General features: G+C 32.9%; 2 protein-coding genes across 2 annotated transcripts; one reads left to right on the top strand and one right to left on the bottom strand.

The window, feature by feature from the left end:
* Positions 1 to 6: 6 nt before the first annotated feature.
* Positions 7 to 723, top strand: GCK72_012444 (uncharacterized protein; the record flags this gene model as incomplete). The annotated part of the gene is made up of 4 exons (XM_053729120.1): positions 7 to 87; positions 137 to 355; positions 486 to 548; positions 601 to 723. The coding sequence occupies 4 exons, from the start codon at positions 7 to 9 to the stop codon at positions 721 to 723; spliced, it is 486 nt and encodes a 161-aa protein (XP_053583892.1).
* A 2,268-nt stretch (positions 724 to 2,991) lies between these two features.
* On the bottom strand, positions 2,992 to 6,183 carry GCK72_012443 (uncharacterized protein; the record flags this gene model as incomplete). The annotated part of the gene is made up of 4 exons (XM_053729119.1): positions 2,992 to 3,066; positions 4,371 to 4,721; positions 5,556 to 5,690; positions 6,136 to 6,183. The coding sequence occupies 4 exons, from the start codon at positions 6,181 to 6,183 to the stop codon at positions 2,992 to 2,994; spliced, it is 609 nt and encodes a 202-aa protein (XP_053583891.1).
* Between the last annotated feature and the right edge of the window lie 10,736 nt (positions 6,184 to 16,919).

Raw genomic sequence — 16,919 nt, 5'->3', positions numbered from 1 at the left:
ATTGAAATGTCTTCACCATCAAGCGAACCCGGAGGACTGCCCATTGAAAAGGAGCGATTATTGAGAAAGGCGCAGAAAGAGAATCCGGTAAGAGTATTCCTTCTTGTGGTTATGAATTGATTTGTTATCCTTCCAGACTGCTTACTCAACTGTCGTCACTCTCACGGATTCCGATGAGGAGATCGAAATCATCGTCCCACGTCAGCCAGAATCGGTGGAATCTCCAGGATCGTCGTCATCCGATGCCTCAGCTCGGCCATCTCCAGAAGTGCCGAAAGCTCCAGCGGTTCTACGGGACTCTGAAATCCAGGAAATTTCAAATCTAGAAAATGAGAACCGTCGTGAAAATGAAGAAGTGAGCTTTTGCAGTTTTAAAAATTTTAGGGAAAAGTCCAAAAAATTCCAAAACGGGCCGGGTCGCAACTTTTTCGACCCGGAATTTTGCAAAATTGAAACATTAAAAATTAATTTCTATGGGCGATCAGGATGCGATTGCTCTCATCGGACAATCAATGCATCCAACACGAGCTGCTGTCAAACAGCTAAGGGTGAATTCTTTCTTTTTTAGGTCAAAACTAATATTGAAATCCAATTTTTCAGGGCAAAAACCCAAACGAAGGTCAAGCTGGACAGGGATGGACTTCTGGAGCACCGGCCGTCAAGAAACCAAGAAAGACTGCAAGACTACAACAAGTAAAAAGAGGCGGAGATGGCAAGAAATAATTGTTTTTTTAATTTAAATTTTCGATTGAATCGCTGTTCTAATTCTTTTTGTTATTTTGATTTTTTTTAATTTGTTTTCTCAGCGCTTTTAATTCTAAATAAATAAGTTGTAAAAATATCTTTATAGTTTTTTCAGACCGAAACTTTTTTGAATACATTATCGGTTTCAGTCATCTATTAAAAGAACATATTTTTCCTACAAATTTGATGGTACCACTAGATGTATCCAGTATAATCGGACCTTCTTTCTGTCTCTTTTTTCCACTGCTCTCCTCTTCTTGAATGCGCTTAACTGACAACGTAAAGTTCCTTGATCAAAATGACCACTTTCTCGAAAACAAAAAAAGGAAAAATCGAAATTGCATGATTTTCTGTTTCTTCATGTCCATATTCCAAAGATAAGTTAGTATCATTTGGTGTTCAATAGTTCAATAGTTGGAATACTGGTGATTATTTGTGAAAACTTGCTGTGTCAAACAAAATGGAAAAATGATAGCTTCATAACGTCATTATTATGGAAATCGAATAAACTTCAAAAAATCTTGGAGCATTCTATTTCAGCACGTCAAATTGGCACATGTGAAGCATATATATCAGGGCTGTGCGAAAAATTTTTCGGACGAAAAATTTTTTCGGTTTTTTCGGTGGTTTTCGAAAAATTTTGAGGCGAAAAATTTTCGGGCCAAATTTTCCGAAAAAATTTTAGGGCGAAAAATTTTTCGGTCTAAACTTTTCGAAAAAGTTTTTCGGACGAAAAATTTTCGGATAATTTTCGAAAAAACCGTTCGAAAAATTTTGGAAATTTCGCCTGAAAATTCAAAATTTAAGTTACAAAAATAGTGATTTTTCGATTTTTCCTGAAATCCTCTACTCAAAAACAGGTTTCTATCAGTCTTTCTTCGAAATACTTACAGTTTTCACACAAATTCAAGATTTTTGCCCCCGAAAAACACATTTTTCAGGCAGTTTTCTGGAAACTTTTTTTTCGAGTTTTTCGGTTTTTTCGGTCAAAATTTTTCGAAAAAAAAAGTTTTTCGATTTTTTTCGGTCCGAAGTTTTCGAAAAAAATAAGTTTTTCGGTTTTTTCGGTACCAAGATTTCGAAAAAAAAGTTTTTCGAAAATTTTTCGGAAGCCTTTTTTCGCACAGCCCTGATATATATACATATAAGAAAAATTATTTACTTGTTTCATTTTGCTGATATTAATGAAAAATTGAAATGAAATTATTCTTGATTTCCTGATCGAAATGTTCAGATTCCGAAATAACACTTCAATTTTATGAGTTTTTTCTGTTCCATTAGACCGACCGAATTCATATGCGCGATTTTTAAATTTCCTGTTTCAGGTATCAGAAAAAGCTCTAAGATTAAAAAAAACATTTTTTTCAGTACTTTGCCATTAATTTTTAAAGCAATTCTCTATTTAAATGACAATCTTTACAATTACAATGATTGGTGTTTTTGTGCCAACATAAATAATTGAAACATTTTGACAACTATTTATATTGGACTCTCCAATATTCTTCTTCCAGATGAATCATGTTGCGAATTATCTGAGATTCTAGGAATATGCGCAATTGATAGCGATTACATTAACCACCCACTCAAAAAAACTTTTTGGTTTCACAATACAGTTAAAAGAACCTGCCCGTCTTAGAATATTGCTCTTATGTCGATCCTATTACAAAATGTGGAAAAATAAAAAATAAATGATAGCGCTGAATCAGTCAAAAATTTTGAATGTATTGTCAACTTGAACCAAATAATACTAGGTCATTGCCTACTTCCCAGTAGCCTTACGAGCAAGAAAGAACTACCCCAAATGAATCTGAGAAAAAATGCAATGATCTGGTAATAGGCAATATGAAACAGCAAAAAAATTATTGATTTTAAGGTTACTAGGAAAAATATCAATTATATAGTTTGGGTTTACTGTTACGCTCATCATTTTTCAAAACTAGTAAAATACATAGATCTCATTGTGACCATAGTTGTTTTTTCTAAATTACTGTAACTGCTCAAGCAGAATTTTGATAAACCGGAGCCAGTATCACGTCTTGCATTGATTTTCTATCTCGCTCTCTTTTTCATGAAAAAATCTGAATTTGTGCAAAGAAACCTCAAAGTTGAATGAATACTAAAGATTGAAAACTTTTCTGCTTCACTAACAAGTTTTCCAATCTGAAAATGTTTAAATTTTGGTAATAATATAACAAAATAAATTTTTTCATATTTATTTTTCATTTCATGACTTGCTTAGTTCAATATTCACAAAATTCTACAAAATTGTGGTTTTGGCTTTTTCTGCTTTCGGAGTGTCTCTTGAACCGCTACATCGAAGATCTGTAAAGTTAAACATAGTTTAAAAAAGAACCGTTTTGAGATTTTCTGGATGCTCTTGAAAATTTTTGAAAATAAGAAAACTTTTTGAGAATCAATTATCAAAATGATCTTTATGACTACATATGTAAGCAATTTGAAACAGAAAAAAAATTCAATCTGGATTTTCAAATGTCGTCTGATAACTGTTTCAGAATGCTCATTTTTTCCCATACCGGGCCGACACGGGCCAGCGCGTAACTGTCTCAAAACGCAATATTATGATCTGAAAAATAAACCAAAATGTAGATCTCGGCGAGTTCTATGTCCGTGACCTACTACGGGCCGGATGGCTATTCGTTAATGTGCCGCGGGCCGGGCTAGAGTGGCTTTTTTGGCCATTTTCGCGCTTTTTCGCACTTTTTCCCGGCCCGCGGCACATCAACGAATAGCCATCCGGCCCGTAGTAGGACACGGACATAGAACTCGCCGAGATCTTCAGTTTGGTATATTTTTCAGATTATAATATTGAGTTTGAGGCCAGTTACGCACCGGCCCGGTTTGCAAGTATGCTTTTCCAGACAAAGTTATCTGTTTCACTGGATCGTTTTCAATATTTTGCAGTAAGATCTACAATATTCACAGTTTGGTCAGAAATTTTAAAAAAATTAACTTTAGCGGTAACTTTGGGAAAAACATTTACTGTTATGTTTTGTTTATATTTGCAACAAATTTATTAGGGAATGCTGCAACCATCAAACGTATTTGATTCAATTTTGCAGAACACGCCACTGAACTGAGATATATGCATTTTAAGTCATTTCTTGGGAAAAATTGTATTTTTCTGTGGAATGCGCATAAATAAAGATCCAAAAAGTGCATTAACAGCGTTATCTGATAAAAAGTTTTCAGAAAAAAAGATTGTATCCCTTTCATTTTTGACAATTATACAGTTGTGATAAAACTTTTTCTATTAATAGAAAATGTGCTTTTACAATCTTCAGTGTTTCTATTTCACAGAAAAAAATTAAAAGATCTGGTTTGAAACAGGTTTTCAGTCTCGAAAAAGCCATTTTGCCCCAGAAATCATTTTAAATGCATATATCTCAGATAAGTTCAGTGAAGTGTTCTGCAAAAAATTTACACGATTTTCGAAATTCTCGAAAACTCAAGAAATTGCATATTTGAGTTTCGTTGATGTATCAAAATTAGTATGTGTAAACACGGTTTCTGATAGTTTTCAAACTAAATTTCCAGATCTTATATCAATTAAACAATTAAATAAAACAGTACATTTCCCTCAAAACTTGTCCCCAAAAAACTCTCACCTCCTTCACTCCCTCGTTACGCTTCGCAGAGCACTCAAAATACCCAACTGCTCCGATCCTTTGAGCAACTTCCACTCCTTGTTCATACTTCACTGGTACCTGTCTCTTTTTCTCTAATTCTCTCAGTGTCTCTTCATCGTCCCTCAAATCTTTCTTATTTCCAACCAGTAAGAACGGCACTTTCGGGCAGAAGTGTTTGATCTCAGGTGTCCATTTTTCGATAACATTTTCCAAGGAATCTGGGAAGTCGATCGAGAAACAGATGAGAATGATATGGGTTTCCGGGTAGGAAAGTGGGCGGAGCCTCTCGTAATCCTCTTGTCCAGCAGTGTCCCAAAGGTCTAATTGGACCTAAAGAATGGAATTTGGATTCTTGCCGTTATAAAACAATTATATGTAGCTGACTAATTACTAATTAAAACTAATTAAAATAAACTGATATTGTGAAACACAAAATTTTGGGATGATAAGAAAAAAGTTAGACGCACTGTTGAGAATGTACTGTTTTAGAAAGTTTGCAAAATGAGTTGTATGTTGTAATATCAATATTTTTGGGAGACCATAAATGAAAAAACGGAAATGCTCAAAAAATTGCTTTGCCATGTTTAAAATTTTCATACTTCCAAATTTTCAGCCTGGCCCGGCAAGGTCCGGAGGCCAGACTTCAAAAAAGATACCTATTTTTTACCAATTTTGGAATTAAAAAAAAATATTACATTAAAAAATCCAATTCTTGACGCTCAACTTGCTTCTGATTGAAATCTGTCGTATATTAAAAAGTTCGACGTTTTCGGGAAAAAAATCTAAAATTTCAAATATTCGTTCAAAATTTAGTTCAGAGTAATTTTTGAATTTCAAACACCGGGTTGACGGCCCGGCCGACAAGTTTGTAAAAAATTCAAAAACGGCAAAACTTGAGGCGAAAAATTGAAAAATCGGTTTTTTTTTTTCTGAAATTTACCAAAAATTGAGTTTTTCTCTGGTGTTTAACGATTTTCAGGGACTCAAACAACAGATTCTTCAAAAAACTACTAAAATATAGGGCTGTTAAAACGGACATTTTTTGTTGCAAGTATGGAAAATTTGAAAACAAAAACTTTTAATGCTGTTTCTAAATGTCCATAACAGTTACCACCGATTTCAACATTACTCTGCTTTCTTTTCACGGCTGTACAAGTTACTCACATATTTCCCATCCACCTCTATATCAATCGAGTCCGTGTCAAATACCGTCGGCACATATGCTTCTGGAAACTGGTTCTTGCTGAAGACAATCAGAAGAGAGGTCTTCCCACATGCACCATCACCAACCACCACGAGCTGAAAGTTTCAAAGTTACCAGAAAAATAATTTAATTGTTTGTTTTGTTTGCTAACGAAATTAAGAACAGAATAAAAGAAAGAAAAAACGAAACAAATTTTAGAATGAGGAATGAGTCAAACAGGATGGGTGTGTCCGGAATGGAATGTTTGGCAACTGATAAGAGAATTTGAATTATTGTGAAATCATAAGTGGTAGTTGTCAACTTATACCTTGTTATCTTTTTTCTCTATTGAAATTGGAATGTTGAGTTAGAGATAAGAGACGCAGCATTCTTGTTTGCCAAAAATCGTGTCCACCACTGTATTTGAGGGCTGTAAGTGTATTTTTCTTTTTTTTTAAATAAATTCAATTTTTTTTTTCGTACGAAGTTTAATTGAAAATAGCAAGAAAAATGAGAAAAAGTGAGCTTTGTTATAAACACGAGATTTGGCTGAGCGGCGACCCAATTGGCAGCCTGCCAAATGGTGTGCAAACGCGCTTCACTGGACATCGGGTTTCCCGCGGAAAATAACTTGAATTCATATGGACTGAATATGTCATTGTATTCCTGAAATAACTTTTAAATTCTTCATGATTGAGAAACAGTGAAGTAGGTTTTAAAAGTGATGTTACATACAGTTTCGTATCAGTAATAAGTTTCATATCGAGTTTTTTGGGTGGTGATATCCGATTTTCACAGTTTCAGAAGTTTGACGTAAAATTTTTAGTTTTTCAGCATACAATAGAGGGTTTTTCGGGTTAGAAAGCGCTGATTTCAAATATGTACTCAGTTATAGCCTGTAAACACTGATACTAGAGAAAAATGGAGTCGAAATTCCAACACGTTTTCATTTTCTTACTTTTCCATTTTTAATTTTTAAGGTAAAAGTGTTGTACTAGGTTTCGATGACAGAAATACAGGCTGTAATTGAATCCTTCAATTACTTTATAAGTATGTTTCAATTGAAAAACAGTAAAAAATTAACATTGCCTGTTTTTGGTATCGCAAAACGTTATTCATTCCTTTATCGTTAACACTGTGGTATTTTTTGACTGTTTAACTTTGCATTTAGAAACTGTCAATGACTATCGTAGCGTTTTTAAAATTTTAAAATTATAAGAATAATAAGAATACGATACCGCTCTGAAAATCGTTAAACAGCTATAAAAACTACTTGCAACAGTGATGAACACTTTCGTTGTTGAACTGAAAAATTTTATAAATTGCCATTTTCATCTGATTTAATTTATCGGACCTAAAAGGAACAGTTATACTTTAGTAACTAAAAACAAATGTCTGAACATTTCTTGGCAAGTTGAAGCAGAAAAAATGTGAAAAGCTTTCCGAAAAAGTAAAAATTTTACCTGAACTTTATTGATACTACAATAGTGCCATCTTCCTTTTTTATCAGCTCATCAAATTTTCAACAATACATACACGATTTTGGGAATGAATTGCTTAAATTTCGGTTCGTTTGAAAATAGTCATGAAACGGTTTTTTATTAGTTTTTAAATTTATGCAAAGGTTAGCGAATAGTAAAACTACAAAAATGTGAAGTTTGAAAAACTTCACTTCATATTGATCAGCTATAACAGGAGTTTTTTTTCAAAGTGTGTTTAGACTCGGGCAGTCTCGAAGAAAGAACTTTAAAAGATCAAAAAGAAAAGTAAGAATGCCATTACTATCGGCAAACCGAAAAGCTTGAAACATTTCTGATAAGATGGAAACAGAAAACTTGTGATTCAAAATAAACTTGATTGATTTATCCTTACTAATAACCGGCAATTAACCATTACTGTGTGAAAATTTGCAGCGTTTATTGATCTTACTTTGGAAATGATCTCGTAGTAACTTCAGAGTAGAAGTACAGAACAGAAATGTTTATATTGAAACAGGACTTTTCCTCATTTTTGTCATGTAAAGATATTTGTTCAGCTTATTTTGGCAGTATTCATAACACAATAATAGACTTTGGAAAAATCGTTGAAAAATAAATTGAAAAATGAAATACACAGAAAAAATAGTTTCTGTTTCAAGTTGCTGTAAAATAGTATTTCATTCGTGGTCTTTCATTCATTCATGGTCTTTTCGTTATTTCATGAAGGTGATCAATAAATATCATTGCGTTCTTGAAATTTATTAATTCTAAAAACATAAAATCAAATCGCTTTACAACTCTAAAATCATCTCTGTTATGTAATTGTCATAAATATCGAACTGTATTTTCCTACTCAATGAGGAGATAACTAGTGTAAATTTGAAAATCTTTTGTTCGAACAGTGTCATTTTATAATTTTATACAAAAATTTAAAACAACCAAAAGTTAGATTCAGTATGAAAATTAACCTAACCAAAACATTTACTGATGTTTAGAAACAGAATATTTTAAGTGAAAACATCATTAAAAATGGGGAAAGGGGACAACCTTCGAATGCTGTTTCACCTTAATTTTTTTTTGGTTTTTCACTGTTGTAACGGTTTATTTGAATGAAGTCGTAAATGGTATTTCAGTAGACCAATGCTATTAACTGTGATTTAGGCCGAGAATAAAAATGTGATGGTTTCGGATTCAGAATGTAAACTTTTTTACTGGAAGATTCATGTTGATAGTACAATTAACTCAAAACTTTTCTTGTTTTTTTTTCTGTCTCATTCATTCAAAATTGGCTCCAAATTGTAATTAATTAAATATAAACCACTTTTCTAACTTTGCACTCCTCGAACTGGTAAAAACAGAAAACAAGTTTCAGATATTGAATTTTTGAAACAGAATCGATGAAAAACTAAACGGAACATAATAGAAAAAGTCCGAACCAAATTTGAATTCAAATAGAATAAAAATGCATGTCTTCTTTGAATTTTTTCACCGCCTGCAACAGTGAAAAATTAAACTAATTTTTGGAATGCTGTTTCACGGAACCTTTTCCGACAGGAGACAACTACTACACTTCCGAATCTCTCCGACTTCCAGTAAAAGCATTTTTCAGTGTTGCTGTCGAAATATCCCTTCTGGCGTTTGTACTTCATGGGGAAGATTACAGTTTCACCTTCTTATTTCTAAAATAAAAACTTGGATCAAACAATTGTCACTTTAAATTAGATTTTAAAAAATTAGACTTGTGACAAATCGGGTCGGTACAATTCTGAGAAAAAATGCATTTCTAAATTCTAATTATTACATTCTTAACTTGAATTAATGAAAGCAAATACATTTACATTATTTGCACTGTTGTTGTTAATTTCACCTCTTGAAACTGAAATAAATGTTTCATAAAAGCTAAAACTACATTGAGAAATTGCAGTTAAATTATGAGTTAGGTGTTTCTCAATAAATAATAGTGCAATTTACCCACAGGTCACAGGAGAATGAATTTTTTTTTTGTCAAAGCTTTAAAACAAAAATGAATGCAGTTTTGAAAAATAAGCTCAAATGAGTTAGAACTAGAAAAAATTGATCATGCTGTTTAAAAAGTCATTCATTTTTGCAGTTTCGCTGGAAATTAAACTTTTCTATCGAAAAACAATATTACTGATAGTCTCTTGTAGAGTATTTGAAACACAGTTACATTTTTGTAGCTGAAAAGTTTTGGAACGCGTCTTGCTTCGATTTAAAGGAGGACTGAAGTCATATTTTTTATTTCAGATTCTGATACTTCAGAAAATTCTGAACAACTTTCATCGTTGGAGCATGTGCTAAAAATCGCTCTAAACGCCCTAAATTCACGTTTTCCCGGCTCAAATTGAGCTTTCGTGGAAGAGTTTTCCCACACGAATTTTTGGCCCGTGTAGTCCTCTCGGACAAAATTATTTCTTTTTATTTCTCGATTTTTAGTTTTCTTGCTTTTTTCAACAAAAATTTCGTGTTTCTTCTTCATTTTTTCACGATATAAATTGAAAAAAAAACACGAAATTTTGTTGAAAAATGCAAGAAAACGAAAAATTGAGAAATAAAAAGAAATAATTTTGTCCGAGAGGACTACACGGGGGCAAAAATTCGCGTGGGAAAACTCTTCCACGAAAGCTCAATTTGAGCCGGGAAAACGTAAATTTAGGGCATTTAGAGCGATTTTTAGCACATGCTCCAACAATGAAAGTTGTTCAGAATTTTCTGAAGTATCAGAATCTGAAATAAAAAATATGACTTCAGTCCTCCTTTAATGTCACTGTTCAGAGAAAAAAACTTCTCGTGAGGTTTTTCATAAAAATTTCTACTCACTGTTCCAGTTTCAGAGGTTAAGTCTGGAATATTTCTACTGTTTCATCTTGCTCTCAATTCTATCTCAAAAACCAAATTCGTGTTGAGTGAAAACCATTTACATAACCTTCTCTTTCCAATGACGTTGACTCCATCACTTGCAATATTTGAATCATAGACTCCACTTCCAGCCAGTTCCCCTAGGTAAGCTCTCCATCCGACTGTATATCAATATTAAGTGGCTACCCAGTTACTAAAAATTAGAATGTTTTTTGTTAGCAACTTTTCTCTCATCCACTCCCTGATTCTATTCAAAACAGTGTTTCTGGATTGAGGAATTTCACAAAGACTGACAAAAAGTTAAGACGCACTCTCCGAGTCGATCGAGCATCGATCAACAGACCATGTTCACCCGAAAAAAGTTGACCATCTCCGATTTGTCAATCCTTTTGATCAAAGACACTATCAAGTGTCCTCAGTAAATTGGGGTACTTTTTGGCCAGGTCCGTCACCTGGGTACCTAGAAAAATCAAAAAATCGATATTTTTCGAAAATTTTTCCTGAAGTAGTTAGCTATGAAATCTCAACGGGAAATTAATGTGGACACTATTTTAAGCATTTTTTGTGTTTAAAACAAAATTCCAGCTCAACACCTTCATAGTGAAAATTTTGAAAATTCATGAAATTTTTGGGTTTTTTTCATGAAATCGTTTTTATCTCGACAGTGACACAAGAAGACAGCGTTTTTTATTTAATATTCGGAATCTACATAAAATTTGGTATCGGAAACATCTTGTCCCTACTCGTAACTCGGGGACCAAAGAACGGTTTTTGGGGGAAGTATGAGAAAAACTTGGATTTTAATTTTCGAGGTCCTCCGGTAAATCATTTTTGATGTTCCAAAACAAAGGTTTTTTAAGTTTTTTTATTCAATTATGTCATTTTATTTTATTCCCAACACGATTTTCGATCATACCATAAAATTTTTTTCGAAAAAATTGAATTTTTTGAATTTTTGAAATTTTTTCCTGAAATGAATCATTTGAACTGAAATATGAAGGATAACAATATAAAACTAAAAGGATATGATTGAAACATAATTTAGGTTTATGAAAAAATTAATTTCCATCATCGGGTCATCTGCAACGTACAATTTCATGATGAAATTTAGAGAAATGTTCAACTACGGTAGTTGATGCATAGGAACTTTGTACTTGCAACGTTATTTGGCAAAGGACTGTGTTGAAAATGACAGAAAACATAAGAAAACTGCAAAAATTGATTAATATAGCGAGAATTTCGAAAAAAAATTGAAAAAAAAACCTTTTCTGACTTCCAAAAAAGGTCAGACCATTGAACATGTATGAGTCTCTTTTTTTCAATTTTTTTTCGAAATTCTCGCTATATTAATCAATTTTTGCAGTTTTCTTATGTTTTCTGTCATTTTCAACACAGTCCTTTGCCAAATAACGTTGCAAGTACAAAGTTCCTATGCATCAACTACCGTAGTTGAACATTTCTCTAAATTTCATCATGAAATTGTACGTTGCAGATGACCCGATGATGGAAATTAATTTTTTCATAAACCTAAATTATGTTTCAATCATATCCTTTTAGTTTTATATTGTTATCCTTCATATTTCAGTTCAAATGATTCATTTCAGGAAAAAATTTCAAAAATTCAAAAAATTCAATTTTTTCGAAAAAAATTTTATGGTATGATCGAAAATCGTGTTGGGAATAAAATAAAATGACATAATTGAATAAAAAAACTTAAAAAACCTTTGTTTTGGAACATCAAAAATGATTTACCGGAGGACCTCGAAAATTAAAATCCAAGTTTTTCTCATACTTCCCCCAAAAACCGTTCTTTGGTCCCCGAGTTACGAGTAGGGACAAGATGTTTCCGATACCAAATTTCATGTAGATTTAGATTTTCAAATAAAAAACGCTGTCTTGTCGTGTCACTGCCGAGATAAAAACGATTTCATGAAAAAAACCCGAAAATTTCATATATTTTGAAAATTTTCACTATGAAGGTGTTGAGCTGGAATTTTGTTCTAAACACAAAAAATGCTTAAAATAGTGTCTACATTAATTTCCCGTTGAGATTTCATAGCTAACTACTTCAGGAAAAATTTTCGAAAAATATCGATTTTTTGATTTTTCTAGGTACCCAGGTGACGGACCTGGCCAAAAAGTACCCCAATTTACTGAGGACACTTGATAGTGTCTTTGATCAAAAGGATTGACAAATCGGAGATGGTCAACTTTTTTCGGGTGAACATGGGTGATCGAACGAGTCAGAGAGTGCGTCTTAAACAATCGGAACAGAAAATTTTCTTTTTCAACTATGTACATCTTATTTGAAAATAGTGACAGTATTTTCATTCTTCATTCAGGAATGAAAATGTTCAGTTTCAGCTATTCAATTTTTTTATGTAATTTTTTTTCTCAATCAGTAGTTAGGCAAGAAATAGTGTCAAAAACAAACTTTGAGTGTCGTTAAATGTTTTCACAAATTTCGTTTTCAGAAAACGTTAGTCCCAAAAATTCGAAAAATCTAACTTTTAGATTTGAATTTTTTAAATATTTATGACAATATTTTGATATGATTGCATGCTTACTGTTTTCGGTTTTCGAGAACATCTGAACTTTTAAAATTCTGTCACTAAGAATCGACTTTATAAACCATTTTTAGGTCAACTGCAAAAGTGTTCATCACGGTTGCTTTTGATGATAAGTATATGACGGATCAGTTCGAAATTTCATTCTAATTCTTCTAGTCACATTTTTTGAATTTTCTTGGATCCACAATTAACGTCTGCGAAATACTTGGCACGCTGCCAGATTTTTTGCGCGCATGGCTACACACACAGACCGACAGAGGGAGAGAAGAGAGGTCTTGGAGATGGGGGGACTGACCGCGGAGGTTTCCCTCACTGTTTTGAATAGAATCAGGGAGTAGATGAGAGAAAAGTTGCAAACAAAACATTCTAATTTTTAGTGGAGAAAACCGGAATTCGAAACTGAAATAAATTAAGCGTAGTAAATTTTGAGAGTATGTTAGGAAATTACGATCTCCGATTTCTTGCCTTCTAACGAGAAGGACATGAATGAAATACTATTTTACAGTTATTTGAAACAGAAACTATTTTTCAATGAACTTCATTTTTGTATTTCTTTTCCAACGAGTTCTCAAAAGTCTATGATTTTGTTACTTTTGTTACAAATTTATTTTCATAACAAAAGTGAGAAGAAGTCTGCGTGAGGAAATTTTTTGTACCTACTTATTATTATAACTTCTGAGTAGAAGTACGAAAAATGTTATTATTGAAACAGGACCAATTTTGAAATTTTCGGAGAAACGATTTTTTTTGCGTCAGAGATTTAATTTTGATAAAAAAAGAATGAAGTTTTCAAAAATAAGCTCGAATGAGTTAGAACTAGCAAAACTTTGATTATGTTGTTTGGATTCATTCATTTTTGCAGTTTCAGTATCGAAATACGATATTACTGATGGTCTCTTGTAGAGTACCTGAAACACAGTTTCATTTTTGTACCTGGCAAGGTTTGGAACGCTTTTCGCTTTTATTGAAAGTTACTGTTCAGGAAAATAACTTCTTGTAGAGTTCACGTAAAATTTATACTTATACTAAAATTTATACAGTTCACGTAAAATTTATACCGTGACTTCATCACTTGCAGTATTTGAATAATAGACTTAACTCCCATCCAGCCCCATTAGTAAGCAGTCCATCCGACTGTTTAGGTGGCTACGCAGTTTTCTCAACTTACCTTGTTTTCAGTAAGTGTCTCTCTACTAAGTTTCACCTTCTCATCATCTCGGATATCATTGTAATTTTCAAAAAACTTGGGAAACAATAAATTTAGGTAAAAAACTGCGGGCCGTCCCCTCCTCTCTCTCTTTTTTTGCTCCTATTCACACATTGGTCCTTCTTATCGACCAGCTGACCTACTTGGCATGATGGAGTTACTAGTAGAATTGTTTTGAAAGTAGTAACACCCTTTTCCTGTTAAATCGGCCAAGGTTTCTAACATACTCTTAAAATTTTCTACTTCTAATTAATTTCAGTTTCAAATTCCAGGTTTCTCCACTAAAGGTTAGAAAGTTTTGCTAGTCTCAAAGTTTTGGCTCATCCACTCACCGATTCTATTCAAAAAGGTGAGGGAAACCCCGCGCGGAAAATCCCTCTTCTTTTCTGTTCTCTTTCCCCTCCGTCGATCTGTGTGTGCGTAGCCGTGCGCGCAAAAAACCTGGCAGCGTGCCAAGTATTTTGCGGACGTTACTTATAGATCTAAGAAATTTAAAAAAAAAGAACTAAACCAGCTGTAATGAACTTTTGAATTGATTCGTCGTAAAATCATCATCAAAATCAGTTAAAAAATATGAAAATTGGATATTTTGACTCTCAAAAACATAACATGTTACTGTGATTTTACCTATTTTTAACCATTGGGTACCAAATTCTTTTTTTTTTGTTGTGAAATCCCTCTATTTTGAAAAAGAAACTGAAGAAATCTAATATATAGCCAATTTATTGCGAACCATAAATGAAATTTTGAATGAGTACTGGGATGAAATGAAGACTTTCACACAAATCAAAAAAAATCTACAATTTCGATGATTTTTTGATGAAAGTGTTGATAATAAAACTACTGAAAAATAAATAAAAACCTGACTTTCATGAAAAAATTGCAAGACAGGACCTATTTCCAAGTTGTTGAAAAAATAAAGATTTAGAACATCTGGAAGTGTTCTGAAAAAAATATTAAGCTTTGAGAAGCTAGATGTAAAAAAATCACAGATCTCTGATTTAAATATATCATACCTAAAGTGGTTTCTGTTTCAAATTGTTGTAATAAAAAATGTTATTTATTCATTTCTCGTTAGCATTCCATTTACTGCCCGTTTAACTTCGTATTGTCAATAAGTTTCGTAGCATTTTTGAGATTTTTAAATTAAAAAATTATAATCATTGGAAAATGGGACAACGCTCCATCAAATATTAGAGAATCGTTAAACATCTCTAAAAACTAATTGAAACAGTGATGAACCTTTTTGTTGTTGAACTAAAAAGTTTTTATACGCAGTATCAAGAGATATCGTTTGAATTTGGAAGTTCTTGCACAAAAATTGAAAAAAAAATCCCATTTTCATCTGTTTATCACTTTCAATTCTAGTTATGTAGAAAAATTTAATTATTAGAAGGTCCTTCACTTTACTGTATCTCAAACGCTACAATTGCCCTTCTGCGCAGAAGTTGTCATTTGAATTTCGGGTCAATTTGGACATGAAGAAATAAAGACTTTCAGTTTCACACTTTCTTTAACATCAAAATATATTCTACAGATTTGATGGGTGTCGTTTGATAGATCCACTGAAAAAGAAATGAAAACCTAATTTTTACGGAGAAAACTGGTATAATTGGTTTTTCAAAATTAAAATGAACGTATGAGTTTCTAAAGATCTTCAATTGTGGTTTTTACCGTTTCTCGTAACAATTTTTTCTACAAACATATTTCTTTTTGGTTGAAGCGCATTTGGCAATTCACTGCTGTTTATTATCAATCAACTGGAGCAAGGCTGTCAGAAATCGCGGCCGGCCGCGGCTTTTTCTTGAAATTTTCAAACAGCTGCGGCTTTCTAGACTTTCAAGGCAAAACATGACTTGATATACTTTTGACTTTTGAACCAATTTGACACCCAGGGTTCGACCCCCACTGGTGCCAGAACTTTTTTGGGCCGACTGCGACTGTTTGAGATTTTCAAGAAAAATCCGCGGCCGGCCGTACGACAGCCTTGAACTGGAGTTAATGTCGAAACCAAGATTACCAAAAAAGTCTCTGTGCCAACTTTACACTTCCTAGATGTTGGTAATTGTTTGCCGTTTTAAGGCATTCACTTTTACACAGTTTATCACATGACTTTTTATTGGAAGAAAATCAATGATTTTCTTATTTTTTGGACACTTTCTTTTATAATCATCACTGAAAATGATGCTGAGTCACTAAAAACGAACGTTTGAACATTCCTTGTCAAGGTGAAGCAGAAAAACGGGATAAAGCGAAGCATGTTACTTAAAAAATTTTTTATTCTACTGTAGTCTGATTTTCACTTTCAGCAAATGTTTCCCTAGGCACGATTTTTCGATTTATGATGTGCCGGGCGTTTTTGAAGACAAAAGCTTGATAGATCAACAATAAAAGTACGAAAAAGAGTGATATCCTTGTAACTTCTGAGTAGAAGTACAGAAAAGAAACGTTTTTATTGAAACACGAATGCTTCGCATTTTTGTCATGAAACATTTTTTTATTTTTCTTGTTGATCTATCAGTATATTTTTTTCAAAAACGTCCGACAAATCATCCATTGTGATTTTTATCTGATTTAAAAATATCATACCTAAACAAAACAGTGAAAATTTGAAAAATTCCTGTTGATGTTCATTCAAATTCATGTATGAAAATCTTTTTTGTTGTGTAATTATCATGAATATCAAACTGTGTCGCAGAGATGATCAGGAGACTGAAAAGTCTTATCAGCCAATTTGCTAGGAAGATTTCAACACCATTCTATTAAGGTAGAATAGAAGAAATCCATGAATATCGGATCCTTCACTTTACTGTACCACAAAGGCTACAATTGTCCTTCTGTCAAAAGTTGTCATTTAAATTGAAAATCAACGGGTGGATTTTCCGATAAGTTTCGAGCAATATTTTACTGGGGAAAATCGCTTAGTCACAGTGGAGTTATGGGACCTGACCTATATTATTGGAAAGCAAAAAAAACACTCGTTCCGAATATACATTCAATATGTTCTAATCCATGGGAACAAATGAAGCAAAGTCTGTGAAGTTTTTGTACTATAATACTAGCAGTACTCTAGAAAGCCGCGGCTTTTTGAGATTTTCAAGAAAAAACCGGACGCGATTTCTGACAGCCTTGCTGTAGATTAGATTTCGAAACGCCATATAACTAGATTTTTCTGAAAGTAAATACACAGATAACACTGTTTCATTATTGTTG

This window comes from Caenorhabditis remanei, chromosome IV, assembly GCF_010183535.1.
Source record: "Caenorhabditis remanei strain PX506 chromosome IV, whole genome shotgun sequence".
Classification (NCBI taxonomy): Eukaryota; Metazoa; Nematoda; class Chromadorea; order Rhabditida; family Rhabditidae; genus Caenorhabditis; species Caenorhabditis remanei.
The sequence above is the reverse complement of the archived record's forward strand: the minus strand, read 5'-3'. Positions and strand labels throughout refer to the sequence as shown.